General features: G+C 39.3%; 1 protein-coding gene across 4 annotated transcripts; it reads right to left on the bottom strand.

Moving 5' to 3' along the window:
- Nucleotides 1-9,179: 9,179 nt before the first annotated feature.
- nt5c2l1 (5'-nucleotidase, cytosolic II, like 1) lies at nucleotides 9,180-16,828 on the bottom strand. Of its 4 annotated transcripts, XM_034546772.1 has the most exons (19): nucleotides 16,565-16,828; nucleotides 15,451-15,524; nucleotides 15,184-15,301; nucleotides 14,482-14,577; nucleotides 13,898-13,989; nucleotides 13,647-13,704; nucleotides 13,424-13,517; nucleotides 13,288-13,341; nucleotides 13,127-13,210; nucleotides 12,995-13,024; nucleotides 12,799-12,906; nucleotides 12,643-12,709; nucleotides 12,293-12,463; nucleotides 12,152-12,203; nucleotides 11,628-11,688; nucleotides 11,140-11,243; nucleotides 10,526-10,542; nucleotides 10,055-10,231; nucleotides 9,836-9,929 (listed from the first exon to the last, which is right to left on the bottom strand). In XM_034546772.1, exons 1-18 carry the CDS (start codon nucleotides 16,624-16,626, stop codon nucleotides 10,083-10,085), a joined length of 1,491 nt encoding a protein of 496 aa, XP_034402663.1. In that variant the 5' UTR covers nucleotides 16,627-16,828; the 3' UTR covers nucleotides 9,836-9,929; nucleotides 10,055-10,082. The 4 variants fall into 4 exon arrangements, with proteins under 4 accessions (XP_034402662.1, XP_034402664.1, XP_034402663.1 ...); XM_034546771.1 differs by lacking the exons at nucleotides 10,526-10,542; nucleotides 11,140-11,243 and adding an exon at nucleotides 9,180-9,751 and having other exon boundaries at nucleotides 16,565-16,825; XM_034546773.1 differs by lacking the exons at nucleotides 10,526-10,542; nucleotides 11,140-11,243 and adding an exon at nucleotides 9,180-9,751 and having other exon boundaries at nucleotides 15,447-15,524; nucleotides 16,565-16,588.
- Between the last annotated feature and the right edge of the window lie 578 nt (nucleotides 16,829-17,406).

Below are 17,406 nucleotides of genomic sequence, written 5' to 3'. Positions count from 1 at the left end.
TCCTCCCCGCACCCCCTCCAGAAACCTTCTCCATTAACCTTTTTTTTTTGTGGTGGGAAATTATCAATGACGATCCATCACGGTTGTTTGGTCTTTGGCCGATGAGAGGAAGGAGGGGAAATGTGGAGAGAGACGTGAGATGGAGGGATGGGGGTTGGGAGAGGTTAAAGGGCAGAGGAAGAAAGGAGGTACATTTTCGGAGGATGGGAGGTTGGAAAAAAACCGAGGGAACAATAACTCCCATGTTTAAAAGGTTTTTCTCAGCCCCCATGACACCTCACACAGGCAGCAGTTTAAAGTCAGGGAGTGGTGCTTTGTGGCTCTTTCCTCTCAGTCTCATTTTTAGAAGAAAGGCTCTCCAAAACATTTGTTTGTCTCTTTTCACTGTTTATCTCAACTGCTTTAAACAAGGTACATTTAAAAATACTCATCTCTATATCTTCTACATGTTCCTGTAGATCAAACCTGATCCGAGCTCCCGGTGTCTTTGTTCTGTAAATACAAAATGTATTTCCAAAAACCTTGTAAAAATGCAACCAAACAGGAAAACTGGCAACACAATCTAACAAAACATTCAACTTAAAAACCCATGATTACAATTATTTAAAAATACATCTAATGAAATGGTCTCATTTAGTTGGTTAACATTAGTACTTTAGGTTTCATAAAGTTTGGTAAGAAAGCAACTATACTACTTATATTAAGATTGTAGGCCTGTTTTCACTCACAGTTGTGTTTTCAACAACAGTAAAATACATTTACTTACATTTCTTTGAATCTACTTTATAATTGAAAACAATTATTGTTTGATGTAATATTTTTACAGTTGTGTAGGATTATTGAATTGGGAAAAATCAACGAAAACAAGACACATCTGGCATTTCAATCAGGAATGAAATAATTGTTTTTGTGGATCTCTGTGAGGACAGGCACATTGTAGAATTAATCATTGGTATTTTTCAATGTTTTGCTAACAATTCATTTCTAGTTATTTAGTGGCAGTTGGATTTTCCTTTTTTAAAGAATGGAAAACATATCAATTTGAATTTAACACAATTGAATTTCAAAGCAAGGAAAAAGGATTTGAAGAAATGTATGAATTAGAAAAAGGAACATTGTTAAATTACCGTATCTCTTTTAATTGGATAATGTTTTATTTAATAGTGTAAAGGTATAATTGATTTGACATTTTAATGACAAAAATCTGGTTCAAAATCTTAAAGTATCTCTCGCTAGTTACTTTTTACTTTACCAGATTAGATAAACAAATGTGTGTGATTAACTTGTATTGAGTTTATTCTATTTTAAAGCCCCAAAAACGTATTAACAACCAGCCATTTCAACAAATCTATTATTCACATTATACATTAGTTATGTTGCATGTGTTTCTTCTTCCATTGTGGTATGATTTTAACAAACATGTGTTATTGAAGGGGAAAGCAACTAAAATCATTGAACTTCTGTAAGCCTTTTTAAAATACTAATTAATCACTTCTTAAACATTTTGAAAGTTTAAAAGGAAATTTGGAATTATGTTTTAATGTTCCAAGGATTAAATTGTATTCTGTATGAAAGCAGATATTAAATATATAAGACAATGCTAAATAACTTCACACATTTAAGCACTTTTTGAAATTGTTTTACCTCAGAAATCAATCTCAGATGTGTAAATTATCTACAGTTAGTTTTAATTTGACAGAATATGGATTTACTTATTTCCACAGTGTGAACACCTCATCCTGATTGTGTCTCCTCTGTGAAGATAACTACTTATAATCAGTGTCTTTAAATGTTCATGATTTGCAGACCAATTCAACAACCTTATTATTCAGGCACTTAAGCAGGAATCTCATTTATGTCTGTTTTCTATTAGTTTGTGAGCAAAGGAAAATAAGTTTGTCATGCTGCATTTATGAAAACAGAAGATCAAATAAAACTAAATGTCAGTTTCAGAAGTCTTAACTTTCGTTTAGTGTCAACCCCTTTGACAGGACACGTTGACTCTAGTTTGATGAGAGTCTTTTTAGGAGGCAGAGGGGGCATCACTGCTCCAACCCTTCACCGGATCCATCACGCCCCGCCTTACATCAAACCTTTTTTTTCTTTTTTCTTTTTGCCGACTGGCTGCACAATCAGAGCTGCTGTCGGGTGGGTGTGAGGGGAGTAAAAAGTGGGACCTCTCCCACTGGATAATGCCATTATTTCAGCTCCTCTGGCCAGGAATGCCAAATTTCACAGCCCGCTACTCCTTTCTGTGCGTCAATCAAAGCTTCGCAAGGGGCCGAGGACCCGCCTCCCGCACCGTGTGATCTGATCCAACCATTGATCCCTTCACAAACCATATCATACACGCTCCTTCTGCGTGCTCGACCCGACATCTTTGTCTAACTTCAAATAACCATTTCGTATTTTTCGTAGTTGACTTTCATTTTCATTTGTATTACGTTCGCTTATAATGCGCCATCATAGACATATAGATCGGAATCAAGAGCCAACAACGCCTCCATTTATATATGTCTATTAAAATGCACTCTTTTAAATCGATCCCTATTAAAGGCCTGATCCGCGGTTACTGGGTTTAGAAGAAAAAACAGGTTTAGTCCATAGTTCAACTATAATGAACAGGCCAATTAAAGGCTCATTATAATCCCCATTGTAAAAACACTAAAGGTTTTTGCGCCAAAAAGTAAAGAAAATCATTCGTGGTCAAGTATCCAGATACAGTGAGAAGGGGAGGGGGGGGGATGATGAGAAATTTGTGAATGGGACACAGGAAATCAGGTATTCGTTGTACGGTGTGACGCGTCCCCGCGCGCAGCCAATCCCACGCGCGCTGGAATAGTTGAACACGCCGAAACCAAACCAATGGCTCATCATATAGCAAAGACTAGCGCAGGGAGAGGCCAATCAGTGGGAGGCATGCAAACGAGGAATTTGCTCCGGCAGGCTCTGAATGTCAACTAGTCAAAGATGGAGTCCGGATCCGAGAGGCCGTGTGCTCGTGAACGAAGACTTGCGATTTTTTTTTTTTCCGGACTCTTCGAGCTCCGCACATTTGATCTCGAGTCGCTCGCAGCCTTTCGGCGACGACGACGTGAATCCACGAAGCGGAGGACCGCGGAGAGTGGTTTGTGGAGAGGGTTGCTTTTCTTTGTTGTATGGACAACTTTTTCCCCTTCTCTTTTTCCCTATAACGGATCGTCCCTCCCTTGGCTCGATACTATTCATGGTTTCGGAGCAGGAGCAGGAGGAGGAGGAGGAGGAGGAGGAGGAGGTGGTGGTTGTGCAGAGGGAGGAGGGGAGGAGGGGGAGGGTGTCCACTGTGAGGAGTAGCCGATTTTGCGTAAATTGTCAGGAGCCCCCAGTGCAAACTTGGAAGTTGCACAGGTCGACATGTAAAGATTGTGTGTTTATTTATGCGACCGAAGGGAAGGAAACGGCAATAGGAGTTAAGAGTCGATCCTCGCGCGCGCTGCGCATCTGGAAGCTCGCTTCGAAACTTGACCAGCAGAAGATTTATCGCTGGTCGGGTAGAACGGTCATGCGCCTTTTGGGGCTGTTATCGTAGTGTAATGGGTCTCTGAGGGGAACATTTCCACGGCGCTGGCGTGTGTGTGTGTGTGTGTGGGTGGGTGCGCGTGTGCGTGCGCGTGTATGCAGCCTATAGGCTGTTGTGCAATCTAACAAGTCGTCAGTATTGTGCGGTGGGCTTGTGAGCTGGCAGGAATGGCTTGCAGAGCAGTTCCAGTGCTTCTACGGTGAAGAAGGCGGTTAGGCCACAGTGGTGTATGGCGGAGAAAAGCTTTCAAGAACAGGTAAAAAAAATAAGAAATAAGAACACCGTGGTGTGGTTTACAAGAACGATGATAGATCAGACACGAGGAAGCTGCATGGTGTTCTAGAGATTTCCAGCGTCCCTTTTTTCTCTCCTTCCTTTTCATGGTATAGATTATTTATGTTGTGTAACATCGCGTTGATTGTACAAACTTGCAGGACCTGTTTTGCTTTTAATTGTCGGCGTTGTTGCAGCTTGTTCTTAAGCAATTTCACTGTTATAGGAAGAAATGTAACTTTCTGAAGTTTTCTTCTTTTTTCCCCTCTTTTTGTTGCAGCAATCAATTACTCTTATTTTTTCGGAGCCTGTTTGTATTTAATTTCTGAGATCATTCCGAGGGCAGAATTATAATACAGAAATTATTTTTTTTAAAAACATGTATTTGATAGTTTAGGTATTGGGAGGGGGGAGCGTATAGTCGGAGTGTGTGTCTGTCCCCCCTCCCCTTGTCTCCAACCTCCCATTTCTCCCCCCAAATTAGAATGCATGTCATTCACTGGAAAGAATAGTATGGGCCCACATGCTGGGAAATACCCATTCTCCCAGGGAGAGGGTAACCAATGCTGCTTAATTAAGGAAGTTTAACTCCACCTCTGAAAAGTTATATTGTTAAACTGTAATATCCCGTTTTGTTTCACACATGCAGAATCAGTGCAACAAACATGATCTTAATAGGCTGATTTTGTTCAGTAAAAATTACACAAAAGGAAAGTTTGCAAGTCTAAAAATCCCGTTTTGATTCTTCAAAAATAAAAGACTACAAGAGTTTATAATTGGTGTGATTTAATATATATATATATATATATATATATATATATATATATATATATATATAAATACATAATTTGTAAATGGTGGCTAGTTGGTGTCCATGTTGTTGTCCACTGCCCTTTTTCTGTTGCACTACTGGACATTGAGATGAGCAGTGCAATATTAAAAGGGCATTGGCTGATGAAACAGAACCACACCTTCCAGGCCTTAACACTTAACCTGCACGTGGAGCTATGAGGGTGTCCTTAAATGTGTGTGTGTGTTTGTGAGCAACGGTGTCTTTACTAACTAGCACCATGAGGTGGAAAACTATCAACTGTGTTATTGTGCTTTATTTTGTAGCAGTTGAGATTTAAAAAAAATCAAATATCTGAACTTTATATTTCCCTTTTAGCCCATACTTAGCCGCCTGTATCTCTTCACCAAATAAATAAGTTTAATTGAAATTTCGATACCTCTCTTTCTTTCTTTTTTAACACCCAACAGTCCATCCAGACCGACAGCATTGTTGCTTATTTAAGTTTGGCAGTAAAGAATGGCTGTCCCCATGTCCACGTGCTGACACATGCTGAGGTCAGCTGCTTTGACAATGTTGCACTACTGTACCATCCATTCTAGCAGTGCAATAGTATTGTCATAGCATTTGGGCTCAGCTCACACTAAACTGGTGCGAAAGGGCTCGTTTGTGTAAAAGTGGAGCTGATGACTGATAGCAGAGCAACCCCCCTAAACTGTTTACCCACTTCTGTATTTACAGAAGAGTTTACGCACATTTGAAGCCTGACAAACACCTCGTGCCCTAAATTTCATGGACATAAGAGCATTGAACAGATGTGCATTTTAAAGGAAGAAAACAAATTACATAATGATTTTTTGCAGAACTGTAACATTGATTTGTGTCCATCTTGTGTGGTGGTGCATTAATTGGAAGTCATCATTTACCCACCTTTTTTTAAATTTTATTTTACACCACAGCTCATGAAAAATGTGGCTACGTATGTGACGTGACCACCAGAAGGGCACATCAATAGGTTAGGACATAACTAAAACTTTTCCATTATCTGAACTGGATTTGCAAGTATGTTCTAGGAGAGGAGTTATCTGATGCACTCGCAGATTGCTCGGTCTGCTGAGTTTATTTTTCTTTACGTTGTTTTGTTGTCACACCAAACACTAATGGTGTGTAACAGTGTCCTGATGGTAAAATAAGCAGTTGGAGAAGAGAAAGAAAAAAAAAAGTGGGCGGGTGAGGTCGATGTGTGTTTTTGAGCATCCTCAGTGGTAGCAGGTCGATGGGGGGAGGGGAGGTTTGGGAGGAATGTAGAGAGCAAGGCCCTCTCTTCCCCCTCGCGTGTTGCCTTCTCTTCTGTCTCTTTCTTTCTTTTCTGTGTTGAGATTAGGTGTCACTGCTCCTGTGTGTGTGTGTGTATGTGTGTGTGTCTCGTGTTTGAACCATAAAGTAAGCAAGTAAAGAGGTTTGTTTGTTTTGAAGGCTGTCAGCAGACTCCTCCGGGTAGAAATGTTTCACCACACAGTCCAGTGTGCTGTTGCAAGCTGCAGCAGAAGGACACAAGTAATTATTAAAAACAGACAAAGGACAAAAATATGGTCGGCACTGCTGCAAAATAGTGTTCCAGGTGAAAGAGTGGTTGTGGTGTATTAACCCCAGTTTGTCTGTCTGGGTTTTTTTTAAGTACTTTTGAATTTTAGAAGATGTAAAAGTGCATTTATGTGATTGCAAAGGGAAGGCCAAAAGGAGACCTCAGTCACTTGACTGTGTGAAATTCTCCCTGAGTAAAGAACGTGACTTGTTTAGGCTTGCTTGCAATGCTTGCTGGGAAATCCTGGAATGTGTGGAATGGGGGACGGTGGTGCTTTTGCAGTTATCTGACTGCATAGAGCAGCAAGTATCCTGCTATGAAACCCAACATGTCAGCGGTGCTTTTCTGAGCAGCTTTTTCATGTGCAGATAAAACTACAGAGAATACAAGCCAGTGAGACAATGGCATCTGCATTTCATTAAATACATAAAATAAAGTGCTACGCATGAAATGTTTTTGTTTCTTTTCTTTTGTGTGGCGTGTCATTGACCCAGCTGTTCATGAGTGGATGTGTTTTCATTACACTATAATTAAGCTTTTAAAAAACACAAATCTATTCACTTCAAAAAAATGTGTTGGAAAGAAAAGTGTAACTGTCATTCAAACATATGATTTTAATAAACAGAGTTCGATATACTCAAGAGAATTTCACATGTTTTTAATATTTTGTTGGGGTTTATGTAACATTTCTTATGAAAGAAAACTGCTGTTAATTTGCTGACGCCTTCTATCTGAATAAAGATGGTTACATTAAAGTTTTCAATTTCTCATTGTTATTTTCTTGGAAAAACTAATTTAAAATAGCCAATGTATCAATCATTTGGTTATCAGATATAGACTTGAAATGGCCAATCTGAGACCTTTATGTATAACTGACTGTTGCATTAAAAATAATAATAAAACGATAACGAGAGAAAAAATAATAATGGTATTCTTTCATAAAAATGTTAGTATATCTTAATGAGATTCCAGCCTTTTATAACAGCCTACTCTCTTCAGCTTTCACACTTTTCATCAGAGACCACTCAATAATAGTTGAATTTTAAACCTTAATACATGTATTAACTTTTGGAAGTGCAGCCAAACTTTGTTGAAACACACTTAACTTTATTTTGACACCGTTCATAAAGTGAATTTTGGGAAATGTAAAAAAAAAAAAAAAAAAGATGTTAGATTCATCTAGAATATGGCGGTTCAATATAATGGCACAGAAAATAATAAGTTGAAAAGGTTTACAAAGCCGAATGTTTGTGAAAATGAATAGCATAAATATGTTTCCATTGTTAATAAAAAGCCACAACATAAATGCTTTTTATATATAAACAGTATCTTTCAATAGAATATGAAGCCATATCTGACTCAGTTTCTCCTTGAATGTTAATATATACACTTGTATGATTATGTCTTGACAAAATGTTTTGTAATACATATATTTGAAGTTGTGTTCATGGATATCATCTACACTGCCTCTTCCATGTTAATATAATTATCAGAAGTGTGATCATACTGTATTATTTTAAAGAAAGCAGATATTTCTGCAGAGTGACTTGTAGGTGAAACTCTAAACAGCAACACACAGAACCTGATACTTGGAACGCGTCTTCAGTACAGGTAAGCTGAGAGAAGACAGCTCTTATATCACAGTGCATGTTGTCTCAGGGAGAGGACGGAGGGGTTATAAACTGCGTGTTAGTCAGAGGTTTTTACAACTCGGAAAAGCAAGACTTGATTACAAACTAAATGTTATCAGCAGGAAATCTATTTGGAGTTGTTTCCTGCGGTTTCTTGCAATAATTTAGTGATTAAATTCAGATACAAAGCCTATAGTTAAAATGTCCTGAATATCTCCACTCAGTTATTCTGGTGTCAGGCTGATTCTTTAGCTTCACAGTGGAGGCTTAATTACATCCAAAGGACTGACCACATTTTAAATCAATAACTGCATCAAATAAAAACTATTTTACTATCTTTCATTAAACATCTGAGGTCAGATAACTCTTAAGATTAGTTTATGTATTGTGACAAAACACAGTGGAGAAGGCATTAAAAAAAGGGAGAGATGAAAGCTGAGTTTTCTAGTAGGTGAGAAGATATAACATGACAAATTGAATAACGTGTGTGTAGGTGGGAGGTGCCAATACATGCATTGGGTGGCTCCTTATTTATTAGACTTGCCTGTAATGATTCATTTGAGAGAATAATGGATTCTCACACATTTTTATATGAATCATGTCAAGATGTCCATAAAAATGCTCAAACAGTCCGAACCTGAAAATGGTTTCTTTATTTCTCACATGTGAGTACTGACACCATTCACAGTCATGAACAGAGAGACTAATTCCTCTCAGCTCTCTGATAAAGGTCCAGCTCCGGTGGGAGAAGGACTGTTAGAGCCAGAGAGAGAACAAGAGGGAGGTACAGTGTGTACAATTAGTACTTCACAGGTGTGTGAGTGTGAGACAAGAGCGAAATGAGATTAGTTTTATCCGGGGGTTTACAAAAACATGCAGCAGTTTAACCTGCCAGTAGATGAGCTGCTGTATTTACTGTTATGGCGCACATATTTTAACGTATTTTATTGTAAACACAGTGATTTGTTTTATCTTGTGTTAAGAGACAAATCTTTGTTTTGTCAGGTAAAACAGTTTTCACTTGATCATCAGCCAGTTGTCACAAAGGTCTCTCTCTCTCTCTCTCTCTGATGGATCTGACCTGTCTGTTGAAGAGGTGATTCTCTGCCATCCAGTGGACAACACATGTAGTACAAAAGAAAAACCTAAAAAGGGTCAGTTCACACCAACAAAATAAGGATAATACTGAACCTCTTATTGGCCCAGGTTTTACATTATGTAAATAAATAAAAAAGGATTTGTGTGGGGCTGAAACATTACATTTGAAAAACTAACTCAAAAGCAATATGTCTTTCCCGAAACAGTGTCCTGGTTACTCTGAATAATCCACAGACCTCTGTGTGACCCTTTTTTTTTTTTATTGGAACTACTTACAAAATAAATGGCCCACATGAAAATGTGCATTGTGTGTCTCAAAAGCCTCTAAAACAGTGATAAAACAATGATGTGAGGATGTCCTGTAATATTAGCAGATACACTAATGGCATATAAACTGGAATGTTTTGTCAAAGTTGTTGTACTTCAATTAAAACTAATAGAATGCTTTATTGAAATGATGCAAATGTTTTGCTGAACAAACAAAAAAGGAAGTCACTTCTTTAAAAACCATCACACAAACATCAGAAGTGCACATGCACCACTACATATAACGACAGATTAACACTCATACATACAACAACCCTGAATCTGCTTTTGCTTTCAATCCCTAAATCTCGCTGCATGGCATAGCACTTCATATCCGCTAGGTGGAGCAATATGTTAGTTTATTGTGGTAAAGGAGGCATGCGTCATGGCTGCAACAAACCCTTTATACAAGCACAGGTGCAAACCATCATCATCAGATCAAAGATTCATTTGAATATTCCTCTTCTCGTGTCCTTCCTCTGACACATGTCGGACAGCTGTGTTCAGCACTGCGAGAGAGAAACGATAATAAAGCATCAACACAATTCAGTAGAGAACAAGAGCAATTTCGCTCCTGCAATAATGATAAAAACCTTAGTTTCTGCTCGTCTGGACAGTTTTGTTGGTGCGAGCGAGCTCTGATGCGGCGAAGTCAGCTGCGTGCTGCGCCACCGATTCATGGGGCATCTGAAAGAGTGCACGAGTGAGACGCCGAATGAGCTTCGTGATACATTATGAAAGAACACGGATTGGTTTGCTGTGCAGGCGCATGCGTATGCGTGGGTGGGTGGGGGAGAGGAGGGAGGGCTGACCAGGACTGGGGGCGCCATGAAGAGGTAATTAAAGGGGTAGTGCAGCAGGTTGATGCAGGTGGAGGAGTAGAGATCCGCGTAACGCATCAGCTGGCTGGCAAACAGCGTCTGTCTGGCGCCGCTGCGCAGGAGGCTGCCCATCTGGCCGTAAGACATGTCCATTCTGTAGGTCAGCACCTGCACACACACACACACACACACACACAACAACAAACCACGTGGGCAGAAACACCTGCTGAGTGTTGAACTGACACAAAAAGACTCAAAAACACGAGGCGTCATTTATCTAATTGGCGAAGTGTGCTAAACCACGAGCCTGTTGTCTGCTTTACACTTAACTTCCAAAACACATGTTTTTGCAAATAATAATACAAACAGTTCTGTACATTATCAAATCATTGAAAAAAATATACGCCTGGGTGCGTTGTTTGCTAAACACTGCCGTTGAAGTACCACTCAATTATCGCTCACCTGCCCGAAGAATGCACCTGTAAACAATAAGATACATTTAGAAATCATCGCTTGGAGACTATAAATAGGACTGAGGTTTGCTCTTCGGTGTGCGACGTGGAGGCCAATAGTGCAGAGAGAGGCAGTGGTACTGTAGTTTGTTTCCAGTACAATAACTATCGTCATGTTCATTTAAAGTAGTTCAGTTTGATAAGTATTAGATAATAAACAAATATTTGGAAATGCCAAAGGCTCTCGATAAAAGTGTTTTTATACTTAGAATATTACTGTGCATCTCGCATCTGGACAGAGCTATTTATTTGGTATTTATGCAAAGTTGTGATCCAAAAATATAACTAAGTTTCAAAAAGCAGGAACCAGTTTTAAAAATGAACTGTTGCAAAAAAAACTATAACATCTGTAACGCAACAGCTTGCAACACACACACAAAGTGAATGTTAAGACAAAAGCATCAACACCTTAATGTTTGTAAAGCTGCCTTCAACAAAGGCAACAAAAGTATAAACACATTGTCTGCTTTCCCTTTTGTTTGAAAATGTGCAAAAACACATTACACGTTAGTAAAACACCAATCAGTATGAGCCTCAGCACGACAAATCATCAGGTAAGTTCACCTATATTGTGAGAACTTTGCAAACATGGAGGCAGCGAGAGGAAGAGGTGGAGGAAGAGGTGACCAGGGATGGATCGCTTGTGAGGTGGAGGAGGTAAAGTATAGCTGGATCCAAAAACATTCATCATCAAATTAGGCATCCTACCAAAAACTTCCTTGGCAACAAATGTCCCATTGTTTCATGCATTGTTAATAATCTAATTTACTGCTGTAGATAAAGTTATCATGCACTGATTTGGGTTGTTGTTAAAAGGAAGGGAGGAAGAACTTGAATGTACAACCAAAACCTCCTTAACCTTCGTCCAAGTGAAGTTTAGATGCTGGAATATTTATAATGACTGAAGCTGAGTGGTAAACCCCTGGGGTCTCCAAATTAACCCCTGAGGTATCTAAATTAACCCCTGGGGTCTCTAAATTAACCCCCGAGGTCTCTAAATTAACCCCGGTGTATAACTTGAAAGTGAAGTTGTGTTGATACGCAGCGCTCACCTTCATTCTCGTCTGAATGGCCCGGATGTCAGGAACCTCCTGACTGTCGCTGTCCAGGTGCCTTCAGGCGACCAACACACAAACCATTCAGTCGTTGCTTCATGTAAATGTGCCTTAGCTCTTGTAGGAAATTATCAATTAAATCCAGATTTGTATGACAATAACGTTAGTAAAGCATCGTAAATGTTAAGTAGCACATGTTGCAACTTAAAAACATCAATAAATAAATCAATTATTTGTTCAGCACTAATGCATGATGATTTGTTGGTTTTCCTTCCCATTTTTAAATGCACTACGGCAAATGCTGATTAAAAAAACGTATGAATTATTCAAATAATACTTAACTAATTACTTTACAAATGATTAAATGTTTTATATTATTAGACAATTCATTTTTAGGGTATCAGTGATCCATCATAGATGATAGTGTGTTAATTTCATATGAACTCATCACACAGTCATGAGTTCAGGTGCCGTTACTAAACCTTATAAAGTGTTTATGGAACAAGACCAGAAAAACTCACTTGTAAAGTTCCGCTAAGAAGATGTCGAGACGTTTTAGCTCCTCAAACAGATCTGCAAAACCAAGAAATTCGTCGAGAGTTTGAAGTGACCCAAATGAATAGACAACAACAACAACAACAACGTTGTCGACTTGTTCTCACTCTTCTTCTTGTCCCACACTTGCAGCTCCTTGGTGAGCTCCGGTACGACGAGGAAAGTCCTCCATCCCTGACGCTTCTTGGATTTGAGGATGTCGCCAAAGATGTGGTCGCCGACGTAGAGGATGTTTTTACCTCGGACATCCAGCAGATCACAGATGACGTCTGAAGATCCTTTAGTCAAGAAAAGTTTTGATCTGTGTCAATGTCTGCTACGTGTATGTTTAGAGCACTGCGGAGATGATGCTGGTGTATTATGTGTGTGCTGCTTTGTGTTTGTTTATGTGTTCAGTCTAAACCTCCAGAAAAAAAAGCAAAACAATGAATATATGAAAGCACTAGTTGAATCTCACCTCCGGAGTAAACGGTTCCATGTTGGAGGTCGCCTGTGTACGTCCCGATCCGAAGCTTTCCTGTGTTCTGCGTCCCATAATGCAACATTAATAAAAACCTGCTGTGGTTTCAACATTGACGTGTACATGCGTCTACAGTAGGAGTCTTTTTCATACCGTGTCTACTTGTCTCAGCACCGTCCCCTCTGCAAAGAAGAGAGGCTTCTTGGTGTCCACCACGATGAGGTCAAAGAAGGAGCGCCACGGCTTTTTCGGACTTCCAGACTAGAGATGAAGTTGTGTTAAATTGATGTGATTCAATGAAATTGGCATTTTCTGATTCTAAAAAAAAAAAAAGATAAAATTGTCTTACCTTATTTTCAAGCAAGTATTTCATAATGGCCTTGACGAGGAAGGAGGAAACACATTTTGGATGTCTCTTTATTTTCCTATAATATGTGGGAAAGAGTGATAGTCGTGGTTCACTCTATGTTTAGAGGCTCACCTCAGTGTAGCTGTAGTCACTGTTGGTAGCGAGGAAGACCTTGGCCACCACTTTAATCCGTGTCAGGAGCACAGGGAGATTTGGCTGTGAAAACACATTCATTTCTTTATTTCAACTTTTTCTTTTGTCATTTTGGTGCAATATCTTGTCAGTTTACTCACTTCTTTGATCACATATCTGTCCAAATTCTTGATAGTTCTGTCCTTCAAGATTCCCTATGCAGCACAAAGTCTGATTACTCATGCCAACAATGGGGGAAAGAAAACGTTCAAAAGATAATTTGTTAATTTAATTCACCGAGTCGTGAATGAAGTCCACCGTGTCTCGAGCATCCTGGAACATGCTTCTGTAGGACATAAACAAGTCGCCATGCTGGAAACCTTTCAGGAGGCTGGGAGAAATTCAACAGCAGATAAAAGAGAGCTGAAGTTTGATAATTCATTCAGCGGTTCATTTATAAATCATTTGGAAAAACAAAAAGGAATAGTCAAACTTTTATGAGGTAAACAAGTCCACTTACTTTGTGTATCTAGTGCATCTTGTGAAGAAGTCCACAAGGCAGGAGTAGAAGTACGTCTCTGCAGGGTGCATGAAAACACAGGTTAGTGGCACTTTTAGGTTGCTGATATCATATACAAACACTTAAGTTTTGTCTGCACAAATTAGTATTTTAATTATGTTTAATTCTCAAGAGTTTGGGGTAGCAAAAAGGAGAGACACAAAATATTAATATTGTGTCAAATTCCACATTTCTTCAGGTGCATTTTATACCTGAAAGATTGTAGAGAGTGTTGAGAATGTAGAAACGGTCGGTGTCGTCTCTTTGGATGAACTTGTTGGGGTAGTATTTGTGAACGTCTTCTCTGTGGAACACAAACGTAACACGGATCAATACTGCAAACGCACAAACACACGCTAACTGTAAACAAATGTGCTGATCTTAAGTTTCAGGGTCGTGAAAATCGTATGATAATCTATTCAAAAACAATCAAATTAGACAAACTCATGTTTATGAAACCCCACCGAGTCAGCTCCTCTCAGCGATCAGACAGTCTCTTTCATTTTTAATTAAAGTATCATTGAAAACCCTGATTGTCACACTCACATCCAAATTTAGAGTTTTCAATTTACCCAATCTGCATCTCTTTGAACTACTTATCTTAAGTAACCTCTAATATGTATTTTCTTTTTTAAATAACTGTTAAAGGTGTCTTTAATCGATTAAACATGTTGCATTGTTATCTTGATATGTGCGCTCGTCTCTGTCTGATCTCACCTCAGTTTACAGGTGGAGAAGTCCAGCATTAAACCACAATTCATTTCTGTGCTATTTTCTGTCAAGATATTGACTTTACCCTTTGAGGATGTGGAAGCCATGACTGCAGACTAAAACATTCCCATTTGAATCCACCTTCAGGAGGTTCCCGAATTTGGTGTCGATCACTAAACCGCTGAGGGTGGAGAAAAAAATGAATAAAAGGAGGTTAACAAGACATGACATGAACTGACAGTTGAAGCAGTTATTAAGGAGGCATATTTATTTCAGTGCTGCAGCTAGTGATTATTTTCTTTATCAACCAACCTGATTATTATTATTCTTTGGGAGAATTGATTAATCTATTGAAAATTGCCCATCGTAATTTCCTGAAGCCCAAGATGATGTTGGGTGTCAGTTTTGCTTGAAAAATGAACAGTAAATGTATTCTCACTGTAGTTAAAGATGATTATTTTCATCAAGAGACTGATTAATTAACGGACTAATAGTTTCAGATGATTAATTTAATTGTTTGTTAATGAGTTTGTTGAAAACAAGATGGTTAATTAAAGGAGTTTATCCTGAAACTTACAAATGGTCATCTTTGGGAAAAAAGGGTGTTGTTGGTTACATCATTCGTACAATATATAAACTTATGTCTTTCAAAAATGTTGTTCCCTGGACAAGAGACAATGAAACTTTTTTTTAAATTAATTTCATATTCTATTTCTGCAATACCTCAGATGAATTAATTACTTAATTGTTGCATGCAATCAGTTACAGAGGTACATTCAAAACTGACCGCGTGGGGAAGCTGGGGTCGTATGTGTAGCGTAGAAGCTCATGAGGGTATCCAACAGACACCATTCTGTCTCTTATGAGCTCAAAGCCCATGCTCTCGTAGTCAGGAGACTTATACACTGCAACACACACACGCACACACACACACAAACACACACCATTAGCATAATGTCAGTGAATCTGCAGCCAGTTGACGCAGTTCTAATCCATAACCTCCTCATCGTGTCACAGCTCGTTACACACACACAAAGGCCCTTCTGTTACCTACTTGCCATCGTGTAGTCCATGTCAAATCCAAAGCACTGGATGTTTTCCAGGGTCACACTTCTGTTGACGAACACCCTGTGATGACACACAACACACAGCTGAAGTCTACAGACCTATTATCAAACATGTTTGAGCATAGACCTCAGAGTATGGGTTAATTTCACACGCCTGATGAGGTTTAATGAGGATAGGTATGTTGTAGTACTTGTTTGCATCAGGTGTATTGTGTCAGCCTGAGGAGAAGATGTCATCTCAGGTGAAGAGAGCTTTTTGTTGTTGTTTCAAAGTCAATGTGTGTTGCCTCTCTGTGACAGTATTAGGTTTCCTGCTTTATTGGCTTTTTTACATTACGCTGAAATCCAGATATTTCATCAACATTTTGAACTCAATTATTATAATTTTAGTTCCTGGGCTCCTGCTCTGTCAGCAAGGGTGGAGCTGTGTGTAGATGTTATCATTGCCCCAACTATCTCCACCACTGTTTCAAATAATGTACAAATAAAAGGACCCAGGATGTGTTTTCTAACAGACTGCTGTGTTGACTGGTGCAACATGGTTTCCTGGGGCACACAGCTCCCAGATGCTGCGGTTTATCAGTGTCACCCTGACAGAGAGAGCGAGGCCTATCTGTAGCACCTCCAGTCGGCATGGCCCCAGTCACATCCTCCTTTAACCGTTAGATTTAAGGTGGCTGTCAATAATGAACCTGCCAGCTTTTGTTTTAAGGGTTATAGCTGCTGAGACATTGAGGATATTTCTGTGTGTTTCTGATGCAAGAGCGCTTATTGTAGAGGGGCGGCTTCTGGCTTCAGTGTCTGCTGATTACAATAGTTACAGATGGGGTGCAAACCGTCAAGAGGATATCGAGTTGAGGAGGGTCAGAAAGCATTTATGACCAACACCAATTATTCTAATTAGTAATAGCCTATGTATAATGGCTTGTTAATAAAGTAGCTCCTGACCAATGAGACTTACAACAAAAAATGACAAAACTTGTAAACGTGTTGAGTTACTAAAATAGCGCTGAGTTGAAAGGATACTATTAAAAGCAGTAGTGCTATTGTTAACTTCAGAGTATAACAGTGTATTCCATTGATAAAATCAAATGGACTCACATTTGGCCAAAGCTTCTCTTCAACTTGGGCTCTTCAGAGCAGATGCTGGGATCTGAGTCCATCGCGCCCTTCAAATTGTACGCAAAGCCTGCTGATGTCCAACTCCTGCATGTGAGTAATATTCACATGCAACTGCGGCACTTTTCGATGTCAGTCTCCTAATTCCACCCACATTTGGAAGGCGTGAACATGAGTGTTTTTCTCTATTTCACACATAAGCGGACTCCTCCCTGTAGCTGTTTGCTGGTTAAACGGAGCTGCATGGTGCCTCTAAGCCTTGAGCACGTGTCACTCACTCGTCATGCAAGACATCTATTTAGCTTTGAACATGTAGATTGTGTTATCAGAGGCCCACACATGTGCCAGGGCTGCACGCCCGCGTAATAGAAGTTCCCTGATGGAAATCAGTCCCGCTGTGATCCAAACAGCTGAAATGTGTTCATAAAGCAAAAACATGTCAGATAATTGAATCGTTAATTTGTCTTTCACCTAAAGCTAAACCGCACAAGTACAGAAGTAATGTCAGCAACGAGGGCATTAGTATTAAACCCCCATAAAAAAACCTATTGTTTACAGATGTGTGGAGCAGAAACAAACCAAAAGCCCACGATCTGTATGCACATTCATTTAGGATCTTCATGATCTCCAGAGAAAAGACTTTGTTGATTTAGCGGAGATTGAAGAATATCTTGTGTTTTATTGTGCACCGCATGATTTGTACATCTTCATGTCTGACGAGTACTTCTTTATAACGGTTTGGAGACAGCATTCTTTCTGTACAGTGAAATGATTAATGTAAGAAGTTACAGCCTTTTCTGACAACTGTTGTTTCACCACTGCAC

Source organism: Cyclopterus lumpus, chromosome 12 (assembly GCF_009769545.1).
Source record: "Cyclopterus lumpus isolate fCycLum1 chromosome 12, fCycLum1.pri, whole genome shotgun sequence".
In the NCBI taxonomy this organism is placed as follows: Eukaryota; Metazoa; Chordata; class Actinopteri; order Perciformes; family Cyclopteridae; genus Cyclopterus; species Cyclopterus lumpus.
The sequence above is the reverse complement of the archived record's forward strand: the minus strand, read 5'-3'. Positions and strand labels throughout refer to the sequence as shown.